Source organism: Rana temporaria, chromosome 10, assembly GCF_905171775.1.
Source record: "Rana temporaria chromosome 10, aRanTem1.1, whole genome shotgun sequence".
Lineage (NCBI taxonomy): Eukaryota > Metazoa > Chordata > Amphibia > Anura > Ranidae > Rana > Rana temporaria.
The window spans coordinates 140,125,775-140,152,761 of NC_053498.1; the positions used below are offsets into that span (position 1 = coordinate 140,125,775).

The 26,987-nt window shown below is 47.2% G+C and overlaps 1 protein-coding gene across 3 annotated transcripts in view; it reads left to right on the forward strand.

Moving 5' to 3' along the window:
• The window catches only part of UBE4B (ubiquitination factor E4B), a 107,629-nt gene that overhangs the window by 67,097 nt on the left and 13,545 nt on the right, over positions 1-26,987 (forward strand). For all 3 annotated transcript variants that reach the window (XM_040326412.1, XM_040326411.1, XM_040326410.1), the window contains 13 exons: positions 4,840-4,966; positions 6,602-6,702; positions 6,779-6,893; positions 10,710-10,793; positions 12,972-13,028; positions 14,733-14,849; positions 17,798-17,896; positions 19,316-19,429; positions 19,506-19,704; positions 19,984-20,122; positions 21,401-21,500; positions 23,732-23,859; positions 24,033-24,131. In XM_040326412.1, coding sequence (XP_040182346.1) covers positions 4,840-4,966; positions 6,602-6,702; positions 6,779-6,893; positions 10,710-10,793; positions 12,972-13,028; positions 14,733-14,849; positions 17,798-17,896; positions 19,316-19,429; positions 19,506-19,704; positions 19,984-20,122; positions 21,401-21,500; positions 23,732-23,859; positions 24,033-24,131 — 1,479 coding nt within the window. The remainder of the gene's footprint in view (positions 1-4,839; positions 4,967-6,601; positions 6,703-6,778; positions 6,894-10,709; positions 10,794-12,971; positions 13,029-14,732; positions 14,850-17,797; positions 17,897-19,315; positions 19,430-19,505; positions 19,705-19,983; positions 20,123-21,400; positions 21,501-23,731; positions 23,860-24,032; positions 24,132-26,987) is intronic.

The following is a 26,987-nucleotide window of genomic DNA, read 5'->3' on the forward strand; positions in this document are numbered from 1 at the left end:
TTGGCACCCTCAATTTAATATTTGGTAGCACACCCCTTGGGAAAAAATAATTGAATTCAATGGCCTCCTGTAACCATCAATGAGTTTCTTCCTCCTCTTGCCTAGAATTTTGGACCACTGTTCTTTCTCCAACTGCTCCAGGTCTCTCAGATTGGAAGGGTTACTTTACCCAACTGCTGTTTTGAGATCTCTCCACAGGAGCTCTATGGGATTTGGATCTGGACTCATTGCTGGCCAGTTCAGTACTCTCTAGCGTTTTGTCTTAAACCATTCCTGGGTGCTTTTTGACGTGTGCTTTGGGTCCTTGTGCTGTAGGACCCATGACCTGTAAAGAGACCCAACTTTCTGACACTGGGCCCTACATTGCACCCCAGAATTCTTTTGGTAGCCTTCAGATTTAATGTCATGCACACGATCAAGAAATCCAATGCCTGAAGCAGCAAACCAACCCCAAAACATCCGTGAACCTCCACCATGTTTGACTGTAGGGACTGTCCTCTTTTTTTTCTTTAAAGGCCTCATTCTTTTCTTTGAAAACGGTAGAATGATGGGCTTTACCAAAAAGCTGCAATTTTGTTTCGTCTAGCCACAGCACATTCTCCCAAAAGGATTTTGGCTTCCTCAGGTAAGTTTTGGTAAACTCCAATCTGGCTTTTTTATGTTTGTGTCAGCAGTGGGGTCCTCCTGGGTCTCCTACCATAGCGTCCCTTTTCCCAGCCCCCCCCCCCCTCCTCATTGACTTTGACAGCAGCTAATGGTGCTACTTTGCTGTTTGAGCCATTCAGGAGGGAGAGTCCCAGGCAGGCAAGTGTCTCCTACAACATCTCTGGATCTAGATGGGCTCAGGTAAGTATTAGGAGGGCTGGTGGGGGGGGCTGCTGCACACAGGTTTTTTATCTTGATGCATATAATGCCTTAAGATATATAAAAAAGAAAAAAAAAAAAAAAAGACCACCTGCCTTTAGAACCACTTTAAGTTCTCGGGAAAGGAACTTGACATTGTCCATGCTTTTCCACAGTTTTGGTGCTCAAATCCTCAGACAGTTCTTTGATGCTCCTCCACTGAGTCAAATTTCCACCATTTTAACTGGTTGCCGGTGAGATTTCTATATTGTCAGCACCTGTTAATTGATACAGATTAGTTTAATGTCAAATTACAGGAGCATCACAAACTTTGATTGCAATTATTTCTTAGAATTTTAAGAAGGCGGCAATAATTTTGTCCACTCCGTTTTTGGAGTTTTGCGTGGAATGTGTCAGATTTGGCTTTTTGTTTCTCCACTTTTTTGTGTCGTACCAATACAAAAAAAAGAAAAACATGAGAATGGCTAAACATTTGCAATTGCAAACATTTTCTGGGTGAGGTGGTGCATTATCTCCCAGAAATGCAGGGGTGCCAATATCTGCAGCCTGAGCCCCTATCTGAAATAATTAACACAGGGAGGTTTCAGCCCTCGTGCTTAAAGTAAATGGGTAGTCAAGCTGCCAGTTTGTCTCGGCTTGACTGTCCATAAGATCCCAGGTTCACCATAGCACAGTGCTGGTGAACCTTGGCACCCCAGATGTTTTGGAACTACATTTCCCATGATGCGGGGGTTCACCCTAAAAACAAATTTCTAATATTCGAGCCAGCATACTAAGGACATTTACTTTCGGCAGGTTATTTTTTTTTTTTTTCTCCGTACATACCTTTTTATATTCTTATATTTTGTCCAGGGCTTCCGCGTTCTGATGACTCCGGGACTGGGCGTTCCTATCCCTGCCTCAGGGTTCTGATGACTGCGGGACTGGGCATTCCTATCCTTCGGTTCGATGATGGACGGCTTGTGATACAGGTCCCCTGTCGCACAACATGCGTCACCAGATTTCCGGAAATAGCCAAGCTGCGAATCGGCACTATACGGCGCCTGCCGTGTAGAGCTGACTGCGCAGGCGCCGTATAGTGCCGACTCGCAGTTCGGCTATTTCCGAAAATCTGGTGACGCGTGTTGTGCGACAGGGGACCTGTTTCACAAGCCAACATCGAACCGAAGGATAGGAACGCCCAGTCCCGCAGTCATCAGAACCCGGAAGCCCTGGACAAAATCAGAATATAAAGGTATGTACGGAGAAAAAAAAAATGACCTGCCGAAAGTAAATGTCCTTAGTATGCTAGATGTAAAGTAAAACATTTTTTTTGGGGGTGAACCCCTGCTTTAACAACCCTGCAGAGTGCATGAGCATCATGGGAAATGTAGTTCCAAAACATCTGGGGTGCCAAGGTTCACCATCACTGCCAAAGCCCATAGATTATCAACCCGATTCTGGGAGTTAATGAAAAGTGTTTTAACTCTCCTCTGAATATTTGATCAACTATGAAGTGGTTTTGATGTGACTTGCATGTGCTACCATTGTGGGTAAAAATACTGATTGCTTACAGAATTCCTCCTAATAAGCCTGTATCGCCCTGCCTCCTTGTAAGGCACTATATTCAGTTATACATCACATAATCCCATATTCATTAATGAATAGATGACATTTTCTAAACTGCTTCAGCCGCACGGTCTGCTGATGGCGCTACTTAACCAAAATATTGTTTGCTGCTTTTCTGTTTAGCTTGTGGAAAGATTTTTTAATTTTGTTTTATTATTATTTTAACACATTGCATAGTATATGGCTTAATAGGTGCTAATGTGAAATGCTGGTAAGATAGACAAACAACAGAAATGCCTAGCAATTTTCTCTGTCTCACGTTTGTCCTTTTGTAAAAAGTCCACACAAAGGAAATGGTTCCTAAAGATGACATTGGGCCAGCGTTGTGTTGACCATTACAGATGCAAAGCTCAGATGCTTTAGAAAATGCTCTGCTCCTATTGGGGGGTCGATGGGATATGCAGACACAATCTGAGCACCATCCGACGCTCTATAAACTTGCAAGGTTCTCTTGTAGTAATCTACCAGTGTGCGAAAGGACAGCAGTTTGGCAGCTTTAGACTTAGAGGGGTAGAAACGGGGGTGGACTAACCCATCGGGCACCGCCCGAGGCCATTAGGGGCCGGCCCTATGAGAGGCCACCTGAAGCAGTAAAATACTGATAATCGGCTAACGGCACGCTGCTCCCCGCCGGCCACTCCTTTCCTTCCGTCCACTCAGGTGCTTGTACTGTATGCAGCGCGACATCACCTGGCAAGAAGAGTGGCCAGCGGGGAGCAGCGCGCCATTGGCCGCATTACAGGCATCGGGTGAGTGAAGCTCAGTATAGAGACACTAGGGCCGCCATCGGAGGGGGGGCGGCGGCGAGTACAGATGTATGGGGCCCGGGCCCCAGCAGGACCGCAGGAAGGCCTTGGGTAGAAAAATACATGTTAAGAACACATTGATAATTTTTGCCGTTCATGATTCCATACATGATCACCCAAAATTGAAACTTCCGCTCATCGGATTCCTCCCTCCCCCCCTCCGGTGCCACAATTGAAACCTTTTGGGGCGAGGGGGGGACATGATACTTGTCTTTGACTGGTATCCTTTCCCACTTCTGAGTGTCCGAGCAGTGGCTCGTGACGTCGGCGCGGGGCTCCCCCCTCCCTCCTCCGTTGGGCCACTAGAAGTGAGGAGCGGGCCTCGTGAATGCGCAATAAGTTTCCCGGCGTGAAGCCGAAAGTCTACATTGCCAGGTACCCTTACCTGCAATGGCGGCGGCAGCACCGAATTTCCATCAGCTGCGGTTGCCGACGTCGCTGGACTCCCGGACAGGCAAGTGTCAATGGAGCCGATTCACACTGGTAATAAATGATATCGCCTCTTTCAAAAAAAGAGGGAAAGATGCTCTGTCCCAAAGCGTTTCGCTATGAAGGCTTCCTCAGGGGTTCAAGGGGTGCAGTTGAGTATGGTTGCTGGAAAAAGAAAAATACACATAATAGTACATAATCAAATGTAAAATCTACAATATTTCAATAAAGCTACCAAAGCATATGGAACTTTTAATAGACAGTAAAAAACAATATCTACTACTAAAAGGATCGGATCAAAACTTTCATGATCTCTCAACGCAGTTCAAAGCATAAATGGTGCCATATGGAAGACAGTGTAGGAGCGGATACCTCAGGTTAACGCTTTATAAATTTTGGATTTTGAACAGTTGTAGAGATGACTGCAGCTAAATGCATACAACTTGTGTAGGAGGATTTGTTTCATTTCTGTGTATCACCTTAGGATAGTCACTTCTGTGGGTAGATGCAAGGGTTTACAACCACTTTAAGCCTCCTTGATGTTCTTTATATTAAACTAGCTACAGACAGTATCATTTTGACTATTGCATGAAGGCACCCCCTGAATGTGTAATAGGCCAACCTTTAGCACTGCACTTGGTTGTCCATACTGGGTATTAAGGTTGCTGGTTGTCCTTGGCTTCATTATTTTATGATGCTGAAGTGACGCAAACACATGGATAAGACAACCAGGGTGAAATCGGCGCCAACTTTATTCAAATTGGTGACTGCTGAAGCCATGGGATCAACATGACAGCCAGGGGGGGCTCCATATGTTTCACCACAAGTTTGCTTTCAATCCATCATGATGGACTTACACATTGTTTTTCAGCTTCCTATACTGATCTGGAGCTCTACCTTCTGAAATGTGATGTTGCAAGGCTTTCATTCAATTGCTTTTGATAGTTGTGCTTCTAATATTGACTTGTAACGATTTGATTTTCTGCCTGTGTTTTGGTGACTAACAGTGTGAAGGTGTGACAATCGCTCATATTTGCTGACCGCTCAGTGTGAGCTCTCTTGGTGCCCATGACGGGATGGGGGATTCTGGGAATTTTGGGAATAACTTAAAGTATGTTCTGTTTTTTTACAGTGGAACTAGCAGTACGGAGTCATGCGGCGATCATTTCACAATTGAAGCTTGCAAAGAGACAGAGATGCTTAACTACCTCATTGAATGCTTTGACAGAGTGGGAATAGAGGAGAGGAAAGCACCAAAGGTGAGAATCCATTTCAAGCCAGCTAAGTGTCCTGCAGATAAAATATTGTTACCGTAGATAAAGTGTACTTCGTCGTCGTTTAAGAAAGGGCCCCTCAGATCCCGCATAAATGTGAATCGGTATTAGGTACATCATACCCCTACCCATTCACCCCAAAAAGCAGTGAAAAGTAAAAAGAAATCACACAAACTGTTATTTGGCAATTCCTTTATTAAAAAAAGAAGCCCCGTGCCGTCTTCTGCCCCCGTGCCGTCTTCTGCCCCCGTGCCGTCTTCTGCCCCCGTGCCGTCTTCTGCCCCTGTGCCGTCTTCTGCCCCCGTGCCGTCTTCTTTCCCCCCTGCCGTCTTCTTTCCCCCCTGCCGTCTTCTTTTCCCCCCTGCCGTCTTCTTTTCCCCCCTGCCGTCTTCTTTTCCCCCCTGCCGTCTTCTTTTCCCCCCTGCCGTCTTCTTTTCCCCCCTGCCGTCTTCTTTTCCCCCCTGCCGTCTTCTTTTCCCCCCTGCCGTCTTCTTTCCCCCCCTGCCGTCTTCTTTCCCCCCCTGCCGTCTTCTTTTCCCCCCCTGCCGTCTTCTTTTCCCCCCCTGCCGTCTTCTTTTCCCCCCCTGCCGTCTTCTTTTCCCCCCCTGCCGTCTTCTTTTCCCCCCCTGCCGTCTTCTTTTCCCCCCCTGCCGTCTTCTTTTCCCCCCCTGCCGTCTTCTTTTCCCCCCCTGCCGTCTTCTTTTCCCCCCCTGCCGTCTTCTTTTCCCCCCCTGCCGTCTTCTTTTCCCCCCCTGCCGTCTTCTTTTCCCCCCCTGCCGTCTTCTTTTCCCCCCCTGCCGTCTTCTTTTCCCCCCCTGCCGTCTTCTTTTCCCCCCCTGCCGTCTTCTTTTCCCCCCCTGCCGTCTTCTTTTCCCCCCCTGCCGTCTTCTTTTCCCCCCCTGCCGTCTTCTTTTCCCCCCCTGCCGTCTTCTTTTCCCCCCTGCCGTCTTCTTTCCCCCCCTGCCGTCTTCTTTCCCCCTACTAAAAACAAGAGATGCCGCTCTTCTTCTGTGGCTTTCTTTCTCCGTTGTGTTGTCCTCCGCTGTCTGGCACCTCTTATATAGGCATGAGGTGTGGCCATCTGATGGCGTCACTCAGAGAGCGCCCCCGTGCGTGCGTGCACGCGTGTGTGTATGTGGAATGATACTCGCGCTATACATAAAATGGAGCTAATGCGCTCGGCTGGGTGCTTCCGAGGCTGTGGCCAAATGGCTGTTTTCCTACATTGCTTCTGGTCATGTCTAATTCAAGATTTCTGGGCAGAGGTGGACTTTCATTTGCCCCAGCATTGGGTCTCCCAAATATTGTCCATCTTAAGAATCGCCTTCTAGGCATTTTGGAGACTTGCACATACCGCCACATGCTAAGAGACTACCCCGCATTCTATATTTTTATGTCAAAATAACTATCTTGCTGTCATGGAAAGGAACACTGACCTCTCTGAAATTAGGCGGAACTGCAGAATCACTTAAGATATAGGCGATTCTGCACAGAACGGCCACCCTGTAGCAGTATATCTGCTATGGGGCGGTCAGTAAGTGGTTAACGTGTACTTAATTGTGATTATAGCTGTGAAAATGATTATAACTACGTATTGTGGCTCTTTTCTCCTCCCTGCAGATGTGCAGCCAGCCAGATGTGAGTCAATTCCTGAGCAACATTCGGTCCCAGTGTATCTGCCATGCTGCGCTGGTGTTACAGGGAGCGCTCACCCAGCCAAGGTAAATCTCGCTTTTAGCGGGTTAGGTTTTCTTAGTCAAATTTTCCTCAGGCGTTGACACAAACTCTTTGATGCAGGTCTGTACAGCAGCCGTCTCTCCTGGTGCCATATATGCTCTGTAGGAATCTACCCTTTGGGTTTATTCAGGAACTTGTGAGGACGACCTATCAGGACGATGAAGTGTTCAGACAGGTAAGACAGACACAGCCATGTAGTACAAGATCATAACCATAATCACAGGTTATTCATTGAGCCTAGGTTCAGACTAGTGCGATTCCAGCGCCGATTCCCGCATCGCTTCCCAACGTGATCTGATTCCATTGTGGGGAAAAAAACAAGTCCCTGCACCTTTTTCTGTGCGAGTCCAATGTGAGTTCAGCCACACAATTGTATGGCTGAACTCGCATTGCTCGGACATCGCATGTAATCGGCACCTGCGGTACGGTTTCCAATCATATGCGATGTCTGAGATCGCACTAGTCTGAACTTGGGCTAAATGTTTTATTTTTCCAGTGTAAAAGCTTGTGACATCAGTTAAAGAAACTTCAGAGAGCATTCACATGTGCATTTGACCTGCAGTTGACCTCCTTCTGACCTGCATTTCACTGACCTTAAAGTGGAGTTCCACCCAAAAGTGGAATTTCCGCTCATTGTACTCCTTCCCCCTCTGGTGCCACATTTGGCACCTTTCGGGGTGAGGGGGGAGCGAGAGAAACAGGATACCTGTCTTTCACAGATATCCTGTTCCAGTTTCCAGGAGCCTTAGCCGCAGGTATTTGCGTCATCGCTGGGGCTCCCTTCTCCTTGCTCGACTGCCTGGCTGTTAGCTGCGGTGCTGACATCGCTGGACTCCATGAACGGTAAGTGGCCTATTATTAAGTCAGCAGGTGCAGTATGTGCAGCTTTTAAAGGGGTTGTAAAGGTAAAAAAAAAATCCCTAAATAGCTTCCTTTACCTTAGTGCCGTCCTCCTTCACTTGCCTCATGCTTCCATTTTTCTTTTAAATGTCCTTCTTTCTTCTGAGAAATCCTCACTTCCTGTTCTTCTGTCTGTAACTCCACACAGTAATGCAAGGCTTTCTCCCTGGTGTGGAGAAAGCCTCTTGAGGGGGCGAGCAGGAGGGTCAGGACGCTCTCTACTTTGCAGATAAAGGACCTGTGTGTTAGTGGGAGTCCTGACCCTCCTGCTCGCCCCCTCCCCCTTAGGAGGCTTTATTCACACCAGGAAGAAAGCCTCGCATTACTGTGTGGAGTTAGACAGAAGAACAGGAAGTGAGGATTTCTCAGAAGAAATAAGGACATTTAAAAGCAAAATGGAAGGATGAGGTAAGTGAAGGAGGACTGCACTAAGGGAAAGGAAGCTATTTAGGAAAAACATTTTTTACCTTTACAACCCATTTAAGTGGGTTCTGCATTCGACGCCTTTCACATGGGGGAGACTCCACTAAAAGGCCGCATGCTCAGCATGGAATCTGGCTGCTGAGCAAGCGGATGGCTGGTCCGTGTCCGCTTTGGTTATGCAGAGATGATAGACGCAGCCTGCTCTCCTCCTATAAGCGGTTGGATGTAAACAGACCGCCTGTCCGTTTACACACAACTGCCATGTATCCAATATTGGTGGGTGTCAACAGACACACGTCTGACATCCGCCGCTCCATAGAGAGCAATGTATGTTCCGATCGGGGTCCTCCTAAAAAAAAATTGGACAGGTGGACACGATCGTTCTACCCGTATGAAAGGCCCTTTGAACTTGTGTTGCTATGCAGACCCCACTTGAAGTGAGCAAAAGTTTGTCAACACAAACCTCAATTATCAGATACTAATGAAAAAGGCTTAGAAATGTTATAAAAAAAATAAAGTATTTTGCACTATTGTGCTATTACTATGTTTTGAATCTTGCTGAAATCTTTGCCTTGGTAAATACAAAGGCCCAGATTCTCGTCCAGCGGCGTAAAACTGGGCGGGCGTAACGTATCTGATTTACATTACGCCGCAAGTTTTACAGGCAAGTGCTTTATTCACAAAGAACTTGCCTGTAAAGTTGCGGCGGCGTAGCGTAAATCAGCCGGCGCAAGCCCGCCTAATTCAAATGATCCGGGTAGGGGGCGTGGATCATTTAAATTAGGAGCGTTCCTGCGCCGAACGTACTGCACATGCGCCAATGAGAAAATATTCCAGGGTGCATTGCTCCAAATGACGTCGCAAGGGCGTCATTGGTTTTGACGTGAACGTAAATGGCGTCCAGCGCCATTCACGGACGACTTACGCAAATAATGTATTTTTTAACATTTCGACGCGGGAACGACGGCCATACTTAACATTGGTTGCCCCTCATATAGTAGGGGCAACCTTACGCCGCGCAAACCTTACGTAAACGTCGTAAATTCACTGCGTCGACCACGCGTACGTTCGGGAATTCGCGTAAATAGCTAATTTGCATACTCGACGGGGAAAACCGACGGAGGCGACACCTAGCGGCGGAAAAAAAAATTGCATTTAAGATCCGACAGCGTAAGAGCCTTGCGCCTGTCGGATCTAATGGTTATCTATGCGTAACTGATTCTAAGAATCAGTCGCATAGATACGACGGCCCAGATCAGGACTTACAACGGCGTTGCGCCGTCGTAAGCCCTTTGTGAATCTGGGCCAAAGAGCGTTCCAGTATTGGACTAGCACCGGGTCACATGATCAGTTGTAGGGCAGGGGTTAAAATGATAGCTTTTCATGCTGAGCCTTTAACTGGCTTCTTTGCCTGAGGGGGCCCGTTATAGGGTGGGGTGGTGTAAAGGGGCTATATAACCTTGCAGTTGAACCACCCTTTTACTGCCCCCCCCCCCCAACTGCTACCCCCTTAAGCAAAGAGACAGCACCTGGGGGGGTGTACACATGCCGCAGCCATTATGCTTTGCTTCATGGCCATGGCAAGAATGATACCTCCTGTTGCAAGTGAAAGGGGCCGTTTTGCAAACACCTGCATGCAATGCACATGATTGCGGCGCAGTAGTGCAAGAATCAAGGGGTTCAAAGCGTGTGGTAGGGAGTTGATACCACGCCTCCTCACCGTCCTGTGAAATGTTCTCTGAAGAGCAATATGAATGCAGATCGCTCTTCACTGAGCACTGCTAGTGTGAACAAGCCCTTAAAATCAGTCCACATGGGTTCTTCAATGGAGATCATGTGATCAGAGCGTCGGCACTGGGCATGAGTGACCCAGTGCTCCAGTGAGACTGACGTGCCTGGCACCAGAATGCTCCTGGGATGAGCATGTCAGATATCCAAGAAAGTACGGCATCCTATCACTGCAGTTGGTGGAGGGTGGATCTGGCACTCCTTATTAAGAGGCCGGCTGCCTGAATGCAGAAAAGACGGCTCCTGATGATGTCACAGGGGAGGCTGGCTGCACGGGACCTGGTGGTTGGCAGCTGAGCGGTGGAACACATCAGGACGGTCCTGTGAGGGTGCGAGTATGTGAATTTGGGATAAAAGGTAAGAGTAAGACCAGCCATACATGGTTTCAATCTCCTCCGGTTCAGCATGAGATGGGTGAGATTTTGAGCGTTAATAGGCAGTCTGAATGTACCAAGTTGATCGATTAAACTTGGGTAAAACCAGCCTTTCAGATTTTCTTGCGATTATCGCAAGCAGCTGCTACAGCCACTAGTGATGATCACATTCTTCTCCCAGTGGGGACTGCATCCCCTGCCCTTCCTTGTGGTTGCAGGAAAGACATTCTGATCCGTGTATGGCCTGCCTAGGTCTTGTGTCTGTACCTCTCCTGTATGTTTCTGCAAACATTCTATAGTGTGTGTGGAACTTTCTGGAACCTTCCCACAGCTCTGCTCTATGTACAGCACAGCGATGATATCACAGCAATTTTATTGTATTTATATCCTTTCTGGCAATTGAATATATTTGATGGTGAATTTTTGAGCCCAGAATATAGCTGTAATGAATGATTGGCTTTTCTGTCCTGTAATGTTAAAACATTTAACCTGTATTTCTTCCGCAGATATTTATTCCAGTTCTGCAAGGTTTGGCTCTAGCTGCTAAAGAATGTTCTCTGGACAGCGATAACTTCAAATACCCACTAATGGTGAGATGTTCTTGCTGCCTGCCATCAGTAAAATGAAACTAGTCCCAGCTCCAATAATGTTACATTACAATAATCACATGAGGTTTGACAGATATTCGCTCCTACTTCTGCTAGGATCGCTTAGGCCAGGCTTGTCCAAACTTCATTGCTGGCTGCATTGGCAATTATGGTTGCCATCAAAGGGCTGGCTGTATCTATAAGCCTATATAAATTTATCCTGGGCAAACCCCCACCAGAACCCCCCAACAGGAAAGTTATGTGTAGGGGCGCGCTGTGTAAACGGCGCAATGTTCAGGGGCGCCCTTTGTAAAGAGTGCAGGGTTCAGGGGCACACTGTGTAAAGAGCGCAGGGTTCAGGGGCGCGCTGTGTAAAGAGCGCAGGGTTCAGGGGCGCGCTGTGTAAACAGCGCAATGTTCAGGGGCGCCCTTTGTAAAGAGTGCAGGGTTCAGGGGCACACTGTGTAAAGAGCGCAGGGTTCAGGGGCGCGCTGTGTAAAGAGCGCAGGGTTCAGGGGCGCGCTGTGTAAAGAGCGCAGGGTTCAGGAGCGCGCTGTGTAAAGAGCGCAGGGTTCAGGGGAGCGCTGTGTAAAGAGCGCAGGGTTCAGGCGCGCTGTGTAAACAGCGCAATGTTCAGGGGTGCCCTTTGTAAAGAGTGCAGGGTTCAGGGGCGCGCTGTGTAAAGAGCGCAGGGTTCAGGGGCGCGCTGTGTAGAGAGCGCAGGGTTCAGGGGCGCGCTGCGTAGAGAGCGCAGGGTTCAGGGGCGCGCTGCGTAGAGAGCGCAGGGTTCAGGGGCGCGCTGCGTAGAGAGCGCAGGGTTCAGGGGCCACACTGTAAAGAGCGCAGGGTTCAGGGGCGCGCTCTGTGCAGGGTTCAGCTCTCTTTCACAGGCTGGCCACATCTCATTTCCACCCCTCCTTGGCTCTCCCCCATCTCTGCACATTTCTCCCTCCACAGCTTGCATCTCTCCCCTCCGCCCTGCCCAAAAATTCCTTGCATCTCCCACGGCCCGGCTCTAATACCTCCCAGCAGTGTAGGCGGCTTTGCCTCCCTCTCGCTTGCAGGGAGATCATTGGTTGGCATCTGTGCACAGATGGGGATCACTGTTCAGGTTACCAGGTGATTCCCCCCTCCCATACTGCATCTCCCTTGTCCCCGTCATGAGTGCAGGGCAGGTAGAGATCTGTGAGAGACACAGAGAGGAAAGCTGTCCTTGTGAACATGGAAGGCTTCTTTGTCTCCAAGTGACAGTGGTGAGTGGATAGCGAGAGCAACATTCCAGCTGAAAAGAAGCCTTGTGTGCGAGGGCCACATGAAACGGGCTGGCTGGATTCTGCCCACGGACCTAGAGTTTGACACATGTGACTTTGAGATTTGAGCAAATTTGCAGGTAAAAAAATGTGCATTTATTTTTACAGGTGAGAACTACAAGCTGTCAGCCGCAATAGCTGACTGTACTTGTAGTCTTTCCATTCACAGGAAACTGTGATTGAATTACACGGCTATTGGGGCCACGCTGTTTTCAGATTGTGACAGCAGCTGCTGGAAGATGATCCCCCGGCCGCTATCACAGGGAAGGGGGGTGAGTGGGGAGAAGATGCAGATCCTGGAATATGTTAGATGTTCCACCCTGAAAACGGTGGAACATAACGCATGTTCCAAAGGTGAACTTATCCTTTAATCGAACTGGAGGTAACTATTTTATTTCTGTACCTTGTGATCGCTATATTATGGAGTGCTGTGTAGGAATCCCATACACAGGACCCCATCTCCTAGTTTTAATGCAGGGATTCCAGATGAGCTCCTTCTTTTATTTTTTATTTTTTTGTAGCTTCATTTTTACGCTCCATAATACATTTTTTTTTATTCAGTGAGAGATTGTAATTGACAAACGGTTTCCAAATCATGGGATGTTCCACGTAGCCAGATAACCTTTTTTGAAACAGAAATGTAACATGCACAATAGAGTTTTAGCATATTTGGAGATCTTGAAATCTTCCAGAATGCCGGGGTAAGCTGCCATGGTTGGTGAAAAATCAGTTCAGTCTTCCGCTATTCTGACCCAAGTAAACTGACATTGAGTCGCTGCACTTTGTACTTGGCCATTGTGTTTTGTGTCTCCTTTTTTGAAGGCTTGAGGCAGATAATATGCATAACCTTTTCTTTCTTTCTTCTCTGCAGGCGTTGGGTGAGCTCTGTGAGATTAAGTTTGGAAAAACTCATCCTGTATGCTCTTTGGTAAGCTGTTCTGTTTATACTGTTTATTGCTTGTCCACAAATTTGCGGTAATATGACTCTGGCAGCCCTGGTCCACACTGCACCCCCGCATGTGATTCGCACTGGAGTCGCACCCCATTCCTGTGCAAATCCCATGCGGTTCTGTGCGGTGTGATTGGAGACCAAGCATTCTAAAGTTCTCAAATCGCACTGCATCTTTATGAAAAAGGTGGTGTGTGTGTGTGTGTGTGTGTGTGTGTGTGTGTGTGTGTGTGTGTGTGTGTGTGTGTGTGTGTATATATATATATATATATATATATATATATATATATAATATATGAAAATGCAGCCAAATGAATGGCTGTGTGTCCACTGTGTGAAACCGTCGCATGCAGCAGCTTTTTGTTTTCAAATATTATATTATACTTTCGTACTTTTATTATACTTTCAGAGATACGAACATGTGTTAGCATGTCCAATCCTGTAAAGCTGGGTACACAGTTTTTTTTTTTTTCTATCAACCCAGCGGGCTCAATGGGGGTAAAAATAAATGGAGAGAGCACTGTACCAACACAAGCAATGTTAGTGCGGCGATCCCTGTGCACTACACACACAGCCAGATCCACGAAGCGCGGCGCTTCTATCCGTCCGGCGTAGTGTATCTCTGATGCACTACGCCGCCGTAACTTACAGCTTTTTTTTGTATCCTGAAAGAATTTCTGCCGTTAGTTACGGCAGCGTAGTGTAACTTTAGCGGCGTAAGGGTGCGCAATTCAAATGTATGTGATGGGGGCGTGTTTTATGTTAATACGTCTTGACCCGACGTAAATGACGTTTTTTTTAACTGCAAATGCGCCGTCCGTGGGGGTATCCCAGTGCGCATGCGCTAAATTAACCCGCAACAAGCCAATGCTTACCACGTCAACGTCATTCTACGCAAAGCCGTATTTGCGAACGACTTGCGCAAACGGCGTAAAAAATTCAAAATTAGACGCGGGAACGACGGCCATACTTAACATTGAGTACGCCTCATATAGTAGGGGTAACTATACGCCGGAAAAAGCCTTATGGAAAATGCGACGGCCGGACGTACGTTCGTGGATCGCCGTATCTAGCGAATTTGCATACTCGACGCGGAAATCGACGGAAACGCCACCTAGCGGCCAGCGTAAATATGCACCGTAGATCCGACGGCGTACTAAGACGTACGCCAGTCAGATCTAGACCAGCTTCAGGCGTATCTTGTTTTGTGGATACAAAAAAAAGATGCGCCAGAGCAAATTAGAAGTTACGCGGCGTATCAATAGATATGCCAGCGTAACTTGTTTGTGGATCTGGCCCACAGAGTGCAGCTCTGCAATACGTGCATATTCTCCATGTTGTGTTTTTTATTTTATTTTTAAATGCGCAAACTGTTGGCACTATATTAATCCTTTATAATAATAATAATTTGCCAGAAATTGTGTTCTCCTCACTTCCTGTTTGGGCTGCAACACTTTGCCTCTGCTGCACTAAAATCTGAAGCAGTGTTGTAAGCTCCGCCCAGTTCTACACTGGACTACAGAATGCCTCCCCTCATGTTATGGGGATGAGCAAAAAATTAAAAATAAATTAAAAAAATGAAAATGGCTGTATTTCCATCTATTGCTTTATCAGTTTATCCCAAACTATTAATCTGTGCTCCTCTTGTAGTTTGTAACATTGATGCATTTTTGCAAATTCCAGCTATCATCTTTGCCCCTTTGGTTGCCCAAGTCTTTGAGTCCAGCCACTGGCAGGGAACTACAGCGCCTGTCTTACCTAGGATCCTTCTTCAGCCTTTCTGTGTTTGCAGAGGACGATGTAAGTACTGAGTGTTCTTTTAATTGCTTCTCGGAAACAATAGTGTCAGAAAAAGGACATGTTTGTTTGTCGCAGTTACTAATCAGATTTTCCCTTTTGTGTGTTCTTGAAATTGTAAGATAATTGGATTGGTTATTATGACTAAGACCTGCCAGAGATGGGCAGATGTCCCCCAAGGGTGACTATCGGGGAGGTAGCTGCTTGTCAGCTGTGTGTATATATACCTGTTTGCTTCTTGTGTATCTGATAGACTGAAGGGCCACTAGTACAGGTAACTACGTCCTTTATATGAGGTGTGTCTAAAAAGTTTGGTGAATGGTATCAGAAAACAAATCGGAAGATACAAATTACCTATTGGGCCCCTTTCATGCTGCCGCGACTTTCCTGCGATTTCAGGGAATGCCTGTGTAAACTTGGTCTATGGACCTCAACTCGCATTAAAGTAGTACAGGGACTACTTTGAAGTCGGTGTGACTTTGCACAGATATGAACGCTACTCATTGGAAATCATGGGGTATGAAAGGGGCCTAATTGGCCTTCAAAGTCGCCATCCTTCACAACACACTTTTGGCAACGTTCTGTTTTTTTTGTTGTGTTTTTTTTTTTTTTTTTTAAATCAAAGGTGCTTTATTGATGTCATACAGGGTAATAACAGTATACAGATTGACATAAAACAAAACCGAATGCTTTGGCCATAGGCAAATAAATATCGTATTTATCGGCGTATAACGCGCACTTTTTCCCCCCTTAAAATCGGGGGAAAATCGTGGGTGCGCGTTATATGCCGATCCGCGCCGTCTGAGCGCTGCCGCCGACATATACCGAGCACAGTACACTCAGGTACACTCGGCTAAGCTCGGCCACGCTCCGTTCGCGGTCACGCCCTGTCCCGCCTCTTAGCCTTTATGCGAGCGTGGCCGAGTGTACACGAGTGTACTGCGCTCGGTGTATGTCGGCGGCGCTCAGAGACCGCGCAGGAGAAGTGGGGAGGACACCACCGAGGCCGCAGACGGACGCCGGACAGGACAAGGCCGCCGATGGACAACCGACGAGGGACATTCAAACTGTAACTATTTTTTTTCCCCCTTAAAATTCCCTTCTAGGTTTGGGTTGCGCGCTATACGCCGGTGCACGCTTTACCCCGATAAATACAGTAGGTGAAGAGAACATTACAAATGGTATGCAGAGTGACCAATAAGGTACAAGTGACAGGAGGCCATAAAAATAAGGCGGTAATACAGTCAAAAACCAAAATTCCAAATGGAATTCCAGGTAGAGGTCCAAGCAGCCCATACTTTATCATATTTCCACTGATTTATGTATACATGGGCAGGGCTGCATCTATCAGCGCTTACCAGGAAGAAAGGGCCGGAGGAGATGGCGAAATCCGTTTCAGCGCATAGAACAGGAGATAGGAAATTAATAGTTTTGAATGGTGAGAGCGCTGGGCAATCCTCATGAACCCCCAGCAGGGCCAATTCCGGTAATTCCAGAAGGGACAAATCCAGCAACGTTCCTAAAGCTTCTGGAAACTATAGTCCAAGGCCTCTTTTAGGAATCGAACGCTGATCCGCTGTTGCACATTCTTGGATTGCTGCCGTGTTAGCAAGACGTTCGCCTTCCATGACGCTCTTCAGGTGGGGAAACAGAAGTCTGCAGGTGCCGATCAGGGCGGAGTACTGAGGATGCTGCTTGGACTCTGGATCGAACTGGTCTCACCCTCTGCCTAGGTTCACACTGCTGCAAATTCAAACTCGCGGTAAAATGCGCGATTTTACCGCGATTTCGTGGCCGCGATTTCGGCCGCAATTTAATGTAAATCGCGGCCCGAAATCGCAAAAAGTAGTACAGGAACTACTTTTTGAAATCGCAGATGCGGCGTCGCACTGATTAGGACAGTGCCATTGCCGACAATTGCCGCCGATTTGAGATGCGATTTGACATGTCAAATCGCATCTCAAATCGGCGGCAATTGTCGGCAATTGTCGGTGGGGAAACTTCTGTTTCCCCACCTGAAGAGCGTCATGGAAGGCGAACGTCTTGCTAACACGGCAGCAATCCAAGAATGTGCAACAGCGGATCAGCGTTCGATTCCTAAAATTGTTCCAAATCGTACCCAGTGTGAACCAGGGCTCTAAGATGATGATTGTCAGGATAGATCCTGGTCACACTTGGTAATGAAATCTCCAAAGGTTTCAATTCGTCAACTTGTGCGGCACAAACCAGGAACAGATGTTTCCGCTCACTCAAATCTTTGTGGACTATGGTGCGCAACGTGTCCTTTCCAATCTCATCCCAGCATTTGTTGCACTTGCTTGATCATGTCTGGTGTTTTCTGCTTATCGGCGGCCGAACATTGTTTCCTTCCTGTTGCAAAAGCCGTTGAACCAGTCGTAAAAACACATTTTCTGCTCATGGTTTCCGTCCTATATACTTGCACCGACATTTTATGGGTCTCCAACGCAGTTTTCCCTAATTTGTAGCAGGTCTTAATATTACGCGTTGCTCCATTGCCCTGTGACCCTACCTCCCACACTGAGTATGTTCGACTGCCCACAGCGGGTATATCCTGATGGTCGCGTGTACTCTATGCTAGGTGTCGCTTCTTGACTTGTCTCTGCATGCGCATGCTCCTGGCCCATATTGCCGGACCATTCGCCAAACTTTTTAGACACACCTCATCCATCTCACTAAGCAGGGAGCATTGGCCAGGTCTTAGGATTTTCTTACACTGAACGCTTCTAATGTTAGACATGCTCATTGTCTCCTCCTGGGGCACCTTGTTGGCTCATCCCTGCCCCAGATATAACACTGAGCTGGCGATTCACTGCAGGGTTGCACTGTTAATGTTCAGACTTGCATAGCCGTTCTCATAGACACTTGTGATGACCCTGGGGTTTGGTTCAATTTCAGATGGATCTAAGAATTTTGCTTTGTATTTTTCTTAGAGTAAAGTTGTGGAGAAATACTTCTCTGGCCCAGCAATTACTCTAGAGAATACCCGAGTTGTCAGCCAGTCGCTACAGCATTACTTGGAGTCGGCGCGGGTAAGTTTCACACAATTACATTCAGTTTGAATACAGCGGTCTTTCATTTTCCCAGATCCCCTATACCAGTGATGGTGAACCTCAGCACACCAGGTGTTTTGGAACTACATTTCCCATGATGCTCATGCACCCTGCAGTGGTGTTGAGCATCATGGGAAATGTAGCTCCAAAATACCTGGGGTACCTAGGTTCACTATCGCTACCCTATAACATGGAAAATGCATCAGCTTAATGATTGCTTTTAAAGGTCCAGTTGTATCTGTAAGACTAGATGTCAAGACCACCCCCCACCACCATCTGAAGTCAAGAGTCCCCCACCCTCCCTTACACCACAGTGCATCCCCTTACCTTGTGCTGCTGCAGGGAAGAATCTGGGCACGAAGCTGGGATTAAAGTGCAGGGTCTGCAGGAGGATCAGAAGAGGGCTGAAGTCTGCTGAATGCTGAGACTAGTTGAGGCAGAAAACGGGTTGCTGGGGCTGTACAGCGAGGCACAGGATCTGTGTTGGGAGTTCTGTCGTCCTCTGCTGGTCAGACAGGGAAATGGAGACTAGCCTTCTCCACAGCTGCACAGAGAAGCACAGGATTTGACTGAGGCGTTCTGTCCTCTTCTCTGCTACCAACTGCTGAGAGAAGGTGGGGGTGCAGACGAGGGGTGTGCCGCAGCTACAGGAGAAGTGCAAGGGCCACATGTCGTCGTCGTCCCCCCCCGTTGCTTCTACCGACTCACCCCTGCCATCGGTGAGTCAAAACCAGGATCCGCCATCCCTGGATGTTGACCGCAGAGGTCCCCGGTGTCTCTATGGTCGTTCGGAGGCCGGGTGCAATGCTATGACATCATGCCCGGTCTCTGCATTCAAACAAATGGCGACGCCTCGGCTATGAAGCTGAGATTGCGTTTTTTTTCCCAGCCTAGAGGTGAGATGTGGGGTCTTATTGACCCCATATCTCACTGTAAAGAGGACCTGTCATGATTTTTCCTATTACAAGGGATGTTTACATTCCATCTAATAGGAAAAAAAGTGATCAAAATAAATTATCGACTATAAATGTAAAAATAAAGTTAACAATAAAAAAAAGTTTTGGCTATAAATGAACTTGTATAGCCAAAACCTTTTTTCCTTTTTAGTTGTGTTATTTTTTATTTTTTTTACTTAAAAATACAGACATAAAATGTTGCATTTGTCATTACTTTCTGTCTCGGCATCAACAGTCGCCAGAACAAATATAGGGCATTGCAGGTGGCAAAAAGATAAACATTGACCATTTTTAATCCTTTTCCACTTCATCAGAAGAAAAAAAAAACGCTTTAGGTTCACTTTCTTGTCAAACTAAAACCTGGCTCCCGTTTTTATGTTCTTTTCTGTACACTATTCAGAAGATTAAGTTGTAACATTATAAACCTAAATTTTGCTTGCAGCAAGAATTGTTTAAGATTTTGCACAGCGTCTTGCTGAATGGAGAGACCAGAGAGGCTGCCCTAAGCTACATGGCTTCCGTTGTCACCAGCAACATGAAGAAGGCTCAGCTGCAGGTACAGATCACTCCATTGCTTTCCTATCGTTTAGCTCAGGGCTAAATTCTTAGTCCCCTCTTCTTGTATCTTGCAGGCAGACGACCGTCTTGTGTCCACAGATGGCTTCATGCTGAACTTCCTTTGGGTGTTGCAGCAGCTCAGTACTAAGATTAAGCTTGAGACTGTGGATCCCATGTATATTTTTCACCCCAGATGTCGCATAGCACTGCCCAACGATGAAACCCGCATCAAAGCTACCATGGAGGAGGTTACCAGCTGGATGGGGGAACTGAGTGAGTGTTTAGTATTCCTTTCTTGCATCATTGCATTATCAAAGTATATGTGAAGGCTAACAAGTAGCCGGATTCACACTTGTGTGATGTAGACACCGCTTCTAGCCAGATGCGGCTGAGCACACAGCACATGGAAGAGCTCTATATGTCCTATCATTTGAATTTCTGTTCATTCTGAGATTTACACAGTGCCTTATACAGTATGTGTGTTTAGCGGTTTACCTGGCGTTCAGATTTAATATTTTGTCTTTTTTGTATTGCTCATTTAAAAATTTCTAGGCCAAGATTCATCTTCATTTTCCGATCCCAAGTTTCCAACAGAATGTTTCTTCCTGACATTACATGCTCATCACCTTGCCATTTTACCGAGTTGCCGGCGTTATATCCGTCGCCTCCGAGCAATCCGAGAGCTGAACAGGTAGGTGACTCTGCCTTCACCTTGTCAAGAGTGCTCACTTAGACTATAGACTATAGAAAGGATATTTAAGACTGTTCAGAGTAATTAGCTCACTGCTGAGCGCTTGAGGTTAAAGTATACAGTCTCATAACTTCCCCCTGTTGTGGTGGATACCCCTTAAAGCGGAGGTCCGCCCACCCCACAAACAACATTAATTCAGCAGCTGCAAATACTACAGCTGCTGACTTTTAATATTGGGCCACTTACCTGTCCAGGGATCCCGCGATGTTGGCACTGCAGCAAATCTCCGGGTCTGCTGTCGGTTGCAGCCGCCGCCATTGCCAGCAAGGGAACCTGGCAGTGTCACAGCTTGTTCCCCTACTGCTCTGCAGTTTCTAATTGGAAGTAGGAGGGGGCCGGACTTCCGAGAGACAGCGCCGCGGCCCTGTTTCCTGGAAGTTTCCCCGTTCCCCTCTCCCCCCTGAAAGGTGCCAAATGCTCCAGTCCAAATGGCAGCTACAAATACTGTAGCTGCTGACTTTTAATATTACGACACTTACCTTTCAAGGGGTCCCACGATGTCGACACCCCAGACAATTCTTCAATCGGCTCTCGGGTGCTGCCATTCGTTGTAAGGGAAACCGTCAATAAAGTCTTCCGGTTTTCTACTGTGCGTGCGCCAGACACGCTGCGCTTTCTGAATGGCCCAGCAGTGGGGGGGGGGGGGGACTTCTTGCGGCAAGGTCTCCCTAGAGTGGGGACAGGTACCTCCCCTCTGAAAGGTACCAAATTTGACAGCGGTGGGGGGGATATAAATATATATATTTAGCAGAGATCCCAGGGAATAAAATGGCGTTTGATGCAATGATTTATGTCACACTGTATTTGCGCAGTGGTCTTTCTAAAGCATTTTTTGGGGGGAAAATACACTTCGAGGAATAAAAATAAAAAAAATAAACGCTAAAGTTAGCCCAATTTTTTTGTTTAGTGTGAAAGATGTTGCGCTGAGAATTGAGAGAATCATGATCTTTATTGTAAGCAAAAAAATTTGTGATTCTCATTTTATCCATAATTGTGCAGCTCTAGTACATAGTATTATTTGCGGCTTTGTCATCTTGCTGGCGTTGACAAGAGTTATACAGTCCTAATTTACTTTTAGCTGTTTTGTGAAGTTCTGAATAATACGCTTTGTGAGGCATTCCCCGCTGCCGATCTTCAGTGTGAATGGATTCTTTTGTTTTGTTTAGCATCTTACATCTTTTCTAATTCCTCTCTCCTTCTCTCCTTCACCCATTGCAGGACAGTGGAAGAGCTAAAGAACAATGAAAGTCAGTGGAAGGACTCCCCATTGGCCACCCGGCACAGAGAGATGCTGAAACGTTTTAAAACGCAACTTAAGGTTTGTTCCACACTAAGGACAGAGTATCGCTATAACCATCCACAGTTTAAATTAGGGTGAATTCTCTTTCTAAGGGCCAGTTCACAGCAGATGCAGTTCCATTCAGTTCTCGTGTGCTTTTTTTTTTCTACATAAAATGCATGCACAGTGTTTTCCATGTATTCCAATGACTCTAGTTCACACCAGGAAGTCAGTATTCAGTGCAGAAACTGACTGCATGGTGTGAACTAGAGCCATTGGAATACATGGAAATCGCTGTGCATGTATTTTGTGCAGAAAATAAGCGCACGAGAACTGAATGGAGTTGCATCTGGTGTGAACTAGAACTTAAAGCGAAGTTCCACCCATTTTTTAGTTTATTAAAAGTCAGCAGCTACAAAAAGCATAGCTGCTGACTTTTGATAAACCAACACTTGCCTGCCCCGGAGGCTTGCTCCTCTCCCCCTCCCCATGGCAACGGTGGGGTCTGCATTCAGGGCAACGGTGGGGTCTGCATTCAGGGCAACGGTGGGGTCTGCATTCAGGGCAACGGTGGGGTCTGCATTCAGGGCAACGATTAGGCTGCATTGATGGGCACTGACCCTTATTTTGCTTCACAGTTCTTTTATTTAAATTGTTTTTTTTTCCTGAAACTTCCATCTTAAAGTGAAGGTGCGTGTTATACGCCAGTAAATACGGTATATCCAAATATCACACTCTAGCTCATCTCTTCACTACACACTCCTCTCCCCCTGGCAACGCTGGGGTCTGCATTCATGGCAACGCTGGGGTCTGCATTCATGGCAACGCTGGGGTCTGCATTCATGGCAACGCTGGGGTCTGCATTCATGGCAACGCTGGGGTCTGCATTCATGGCAACGCTGGGGTCTGCATTCATGGCAACGCTGGGGTCTGCATTCATGGCAACGCTGGGGTCTGCATTCATGGCAACGCTGGGGTCTGCATTCAGGGCAACGCTGGGGTCTGCATTCAGGGCAACGCTGGGGTCTGCATTCAGGGCAACGCTGGGGTCTGCATTCAGGGCAACGGTGGGTCTGCATTCAGGGCAACGGTGGGTCTGCATTCAGGGCAACGGTGGGTCTGCATTCAGGGCAACGGTGGGTCTGCATTCAGGGCAACGGTGGGTCTGCATTCAGGGCAACGGTGGGTCTGCATTCAGGGCAACGGTGGGTCTGCATTCAGGGCAACGGTGGGTCTGCATTCAGGGCAACGGTGGGTCTGCATTCAGGGCAACGGTGGGTCTGCATTCAGGGCAACGGTGGGTCTGCATTCAGGGCAACGGTGGGTCTGCATTCAGGGCAACGGTGGGTCTGCATTCAGGGCAACGGTGGGTCTGCATTTATGGGCACTGACCCTTATTTTGCTTCACAGTTCTTTATTTTAAAAAAAAAAAAAATCCTGAAACTTCCATCTTAAAGTGAAGGTGCGTGTTATACGCCAGTAAATATGGTATATCCAAATAACACACTCTAGCTCATCTCTTCACTACACACTCCTCTCCCCCTGGCAACGGTGGGTCTGCATTCAGGGCAACGCTGGGTCTGCATTCAGGGCAACGCTGGGTCTGCATTCAGGGCAACGCTGGGTCTGCATTCAGGGCAACGCTGGGTCTGCATTCAGGGCAACGCTGGGTCTGCATTCAGGGCAACGCTGGGTCTGCATTCAGGGCAACGCTGGGTCTGCATTCAGGGCAACGCTGGGTCTGCATTCAGGGCAACGCTGGGTCTGCATTCAGGGCAACGGTGGGTCTGCATTCAGGGCAACGGTGGGTCTGCATTCAGGGCAACGGTGGGTCTGCATTCAGGGCAACGGTGGGTCTGCATTCATGGCAACGGTGGGTCTGCAGAGATGGGCACTGACCCTTATTTTGCTTCACAGTTCTTTATTTAAAAAAAAAAAAAATTCCTGAAACTTCCATCTTAAAGTGAAGGTGCGTGTTATACGCGAGTAAATACGGTATATATCCAAATAACACACTCTAGCTCATCTATCCACTTCACACAGCCACAAAGGCAAGAGAATTCTTGTTGGGCAGTGTATTAGTTGCTCGGACGAACACACTTAGACCAAACTTTAATGGTTCAAAGAATGTCAGGCAAAATAGTCGGCCCTTGCGCATATTCACTTCATCAAATCTGGCCCTCTTTGAAAAAAGTTTGGACACCGACAATCAGAATCTGCAACTGAAGTAAAAAAATAAAGCCTGAATTCCTCTTTTTTTTTTTTTGCAGAAACTAGTACGATGTAAGGCCTGTGCTGATGCTGGCCTACTAGATGAAAACTTTCTAAGAAGATGCCTCAGCTTTTATGGAATGGTTATTCAACTCCTTCTACACATGATGGATCCCGCTTACCCTAGGTGAGCTTCCAGTTGTTGGGTCTAGGGCCGTACCAGCAATTTAATTTGTCCTATCATTTTGGGGGATGTATTATTAATGCTTGTAAAGAAATTCTGTGCAGGGGACAAAAAAAAAAAAAGAAAGATATCTGAAACTGTAGTTCTTGATTCTGTGCTTTCTCTTCCGGTGACAGTATGACGCTGCCTTTAAACCCAGACATTCCCAAGATGTTTGCTGCACTGCCCGAGTTCTATGTAGAAGACGTAGCCGAGTTCTTGTTTTTTATTGTGCAGTAAGTACACATCTGTCATTTTGGGGCTCTGCTAAAATGTCAAAACATCTGCAAAGGCGTAAGGTGTGTTTTATTTTATCAAGGTTTAAAACGGCAAGAAGTGGTTAACCTGATGTGTGTACAAATTTATATTAACCACTTGCCGACCGCGCTATAGCCAAATTAAGACTACATCGCGGCCGGCCAGTTCTGGGAGGGCATCATGATGCCCTCCTGTGATCGTGCCCACTGCTGACCACAGATTGAGGTGTATAAATGTAAACAGAAGCTGGTTATCTACATTCCTTTCCTCACTTTGGACATGTGACATTTTTACAGTGAACCGTGTTAAAAATATGCACTGTGGCTGTACTAATGACACTGGCAGGGAAAGGGTTAAAACCAGGGGCAATTAAGGGGTTAAATGTGTTCCCTGGGAGTGTTTTCTAATTGTGTGTGTGTGTGTGTGTGTGTGCGCGGGGGGGGGGGGGGGGTGAACTGTCTGGGACAACAGAGATCCGTGTCCCTGCTTGGCAGAAAAACAAGGGGCCAGATTCACAAAGAGTTACGCCGGGGTATCGGTAGATTCACCGACGTAACTCGCAATCTAAGCCCGTCGCATGTTTAAGTGTATGCTCAAACTGTGATACACTTAAACCTACCCTGCGCCGTCGTATCTTAGGGTGCAATATTTCCGCTGCCCGCTAGGTGGCGCTTCCATTGAGTTTGGCGTAAAATATGCAAATTAGTAGATATGCCGTTTGACGAACGTCTGCTTGCCCGTCGCAGTAAAGATACGCCGTTTCCGTAAGAGGTATGCCGGCGTAAAGATAAAGCTGCCCCCTAGGTGGCGTATCCTATGTTAAGTATGGCCGTCGTTCCCGCGACAAAATGTTTTAATTTTACGTCGTTTGCGTAAGTCGTCCGTGAATGGGGCTGGACGCCATTTACGTCCACGTCAAAACCAATGACGTCCTTGCGACGTCATTTAGAGGAATGCACGCCGGGATTTTTTAGGGACGGCGCATGCGCAGTTCGTTCGGCGCGGGGACGCGCTTCATTTAAATGAAACACGCCCCCTACCCGCCGTATTTGAATTCCGCCGGGTGATTTACGATACGCCGCCGCAACTTTACAGGCAAGTGCTTTGTGAATAAAGCACTTGCCTGAAAAACTTGCGGCGGCGTAACGTAAATCAAATATGTTACGACCGCCCAAAAATACGCCCATCTACGTGAATCTGGCCCATGATCTCTATGTCCTCCTTTTTCAGATCAGCTATCTGCCTTGTTTACATAGGCAGATCCCCGTTCTGTCCCCGTGGGGAACAATCGCGTGTGGGCGACAGACATCGTGTCCGCCGGACCCGTTGATTGGCTCCTCTGCCCAACTGCAGCGCGCCCAAATGCAGCGCACCCACATGGGCTGATGCAAGAGACAACATGCGAATACGTCGATTCGCGCAGCCGAGCCACCCCGCTGCAGTAAATCTGTGGCGGGCGGTCAGCAAGTAGTTAAACATGCTGCCAGTGCAGAAAAATACCTGTTATTCTGCCTGAAGTGCACTCCACTCAACTTTCTATTGTGGGCTTGACAGCACATTGCATTTTTGTTGGCTAAGTGGTCTTTTGTGTCTCCTTGCTAATCTACTCAACTACTCCCACGGACTTATTCACGGCATAGCGAAAAATTGAATTGTAGTCAAAGATCAGAACAGAGAGGGCTGTGTGGTCTCTGAGATAAGATAGGCAGAGAGTACATGATGGCTCTTCATTTGACTAGATCAAAAGGTATTTTTGTGCCGTGATCAAACATATAATGGAATGCTTTCTGTTGCGTGTTTAACAGACCAAAAATGAAGCAGGCAAGAGAAGTTCATTGTTGAGGTTTACATAAACCTTTTGAGTGTATTGAAAACCAAACCAGGACCAAAGAGATTAAATGTCCATAGCAAGGGGGGTACACAGGGAGCAGTAAATGGCTGATGGAGGTTCTAACCCTTCCCCTCGCTTGCCATAGCACTGACCTCTTTTCAGCTTTGCACCATATCGCTGAGAGGATTGCACACCTTTTTCAGTCGGCAGGGCATGTGACACACATGCTGCGTTTATTCACAATTCCCAACAGCCTCTTCTGCTGGGGCTGGAGCCACTACAGCAGGGATATGCAATTAGCGGACCTCCAGCTGTTTCAAAACGACAAATCCCATCATGCCTCTGCCTTTGGGTGTCAAGTTTGTTGCTGTCAGAGTCTTGCTATGCCTCATGGGACTTGTAGTTCTGCAACAGCTGGAGGTCCGACAATTGCTTATCCCTGCACTACAGCCAGGGGTGGACTGACAACTCATGGGGCCCCCAGGGCAATCTTGCGGGACATTCTTCCCGCTGATCATCAATGTAAGGAACATTCTTCCCACTGATCACCAATGTAAGGAACATTCTTCCCACTGATCACCAATGTAAGGAACATTCTTCTCACTGATCACCAATGTAAGGAACATTCTTCCCACTGATCACCAATGTAAGGAACATTCTTCCCACTGATCACCAATGTAAGGAACATTCTTCCCACTGATCACCAATGTAAGGGACATTCTTCTCACTGATCACCAATGTAAGGAACATTCTTCCCACTGATCACCAATGTAAGGAACATTCTTCCCACTGATCACCAATGTAAGGAACATTCTTCTCACTGATCACCAATGTAAGGAACATTCTTCCCACTGATCACCAATGTAAGGAACATTCTTCCCACTGATCACCAATGTAAGGGACATTCTTCCCACTGATCACCAATGTAAGGGACATTCTTCCCACTGATCACCAATGTAAGGAGCATTCTTCCCACTGATCACCAATGTAAGGGACATTCTTC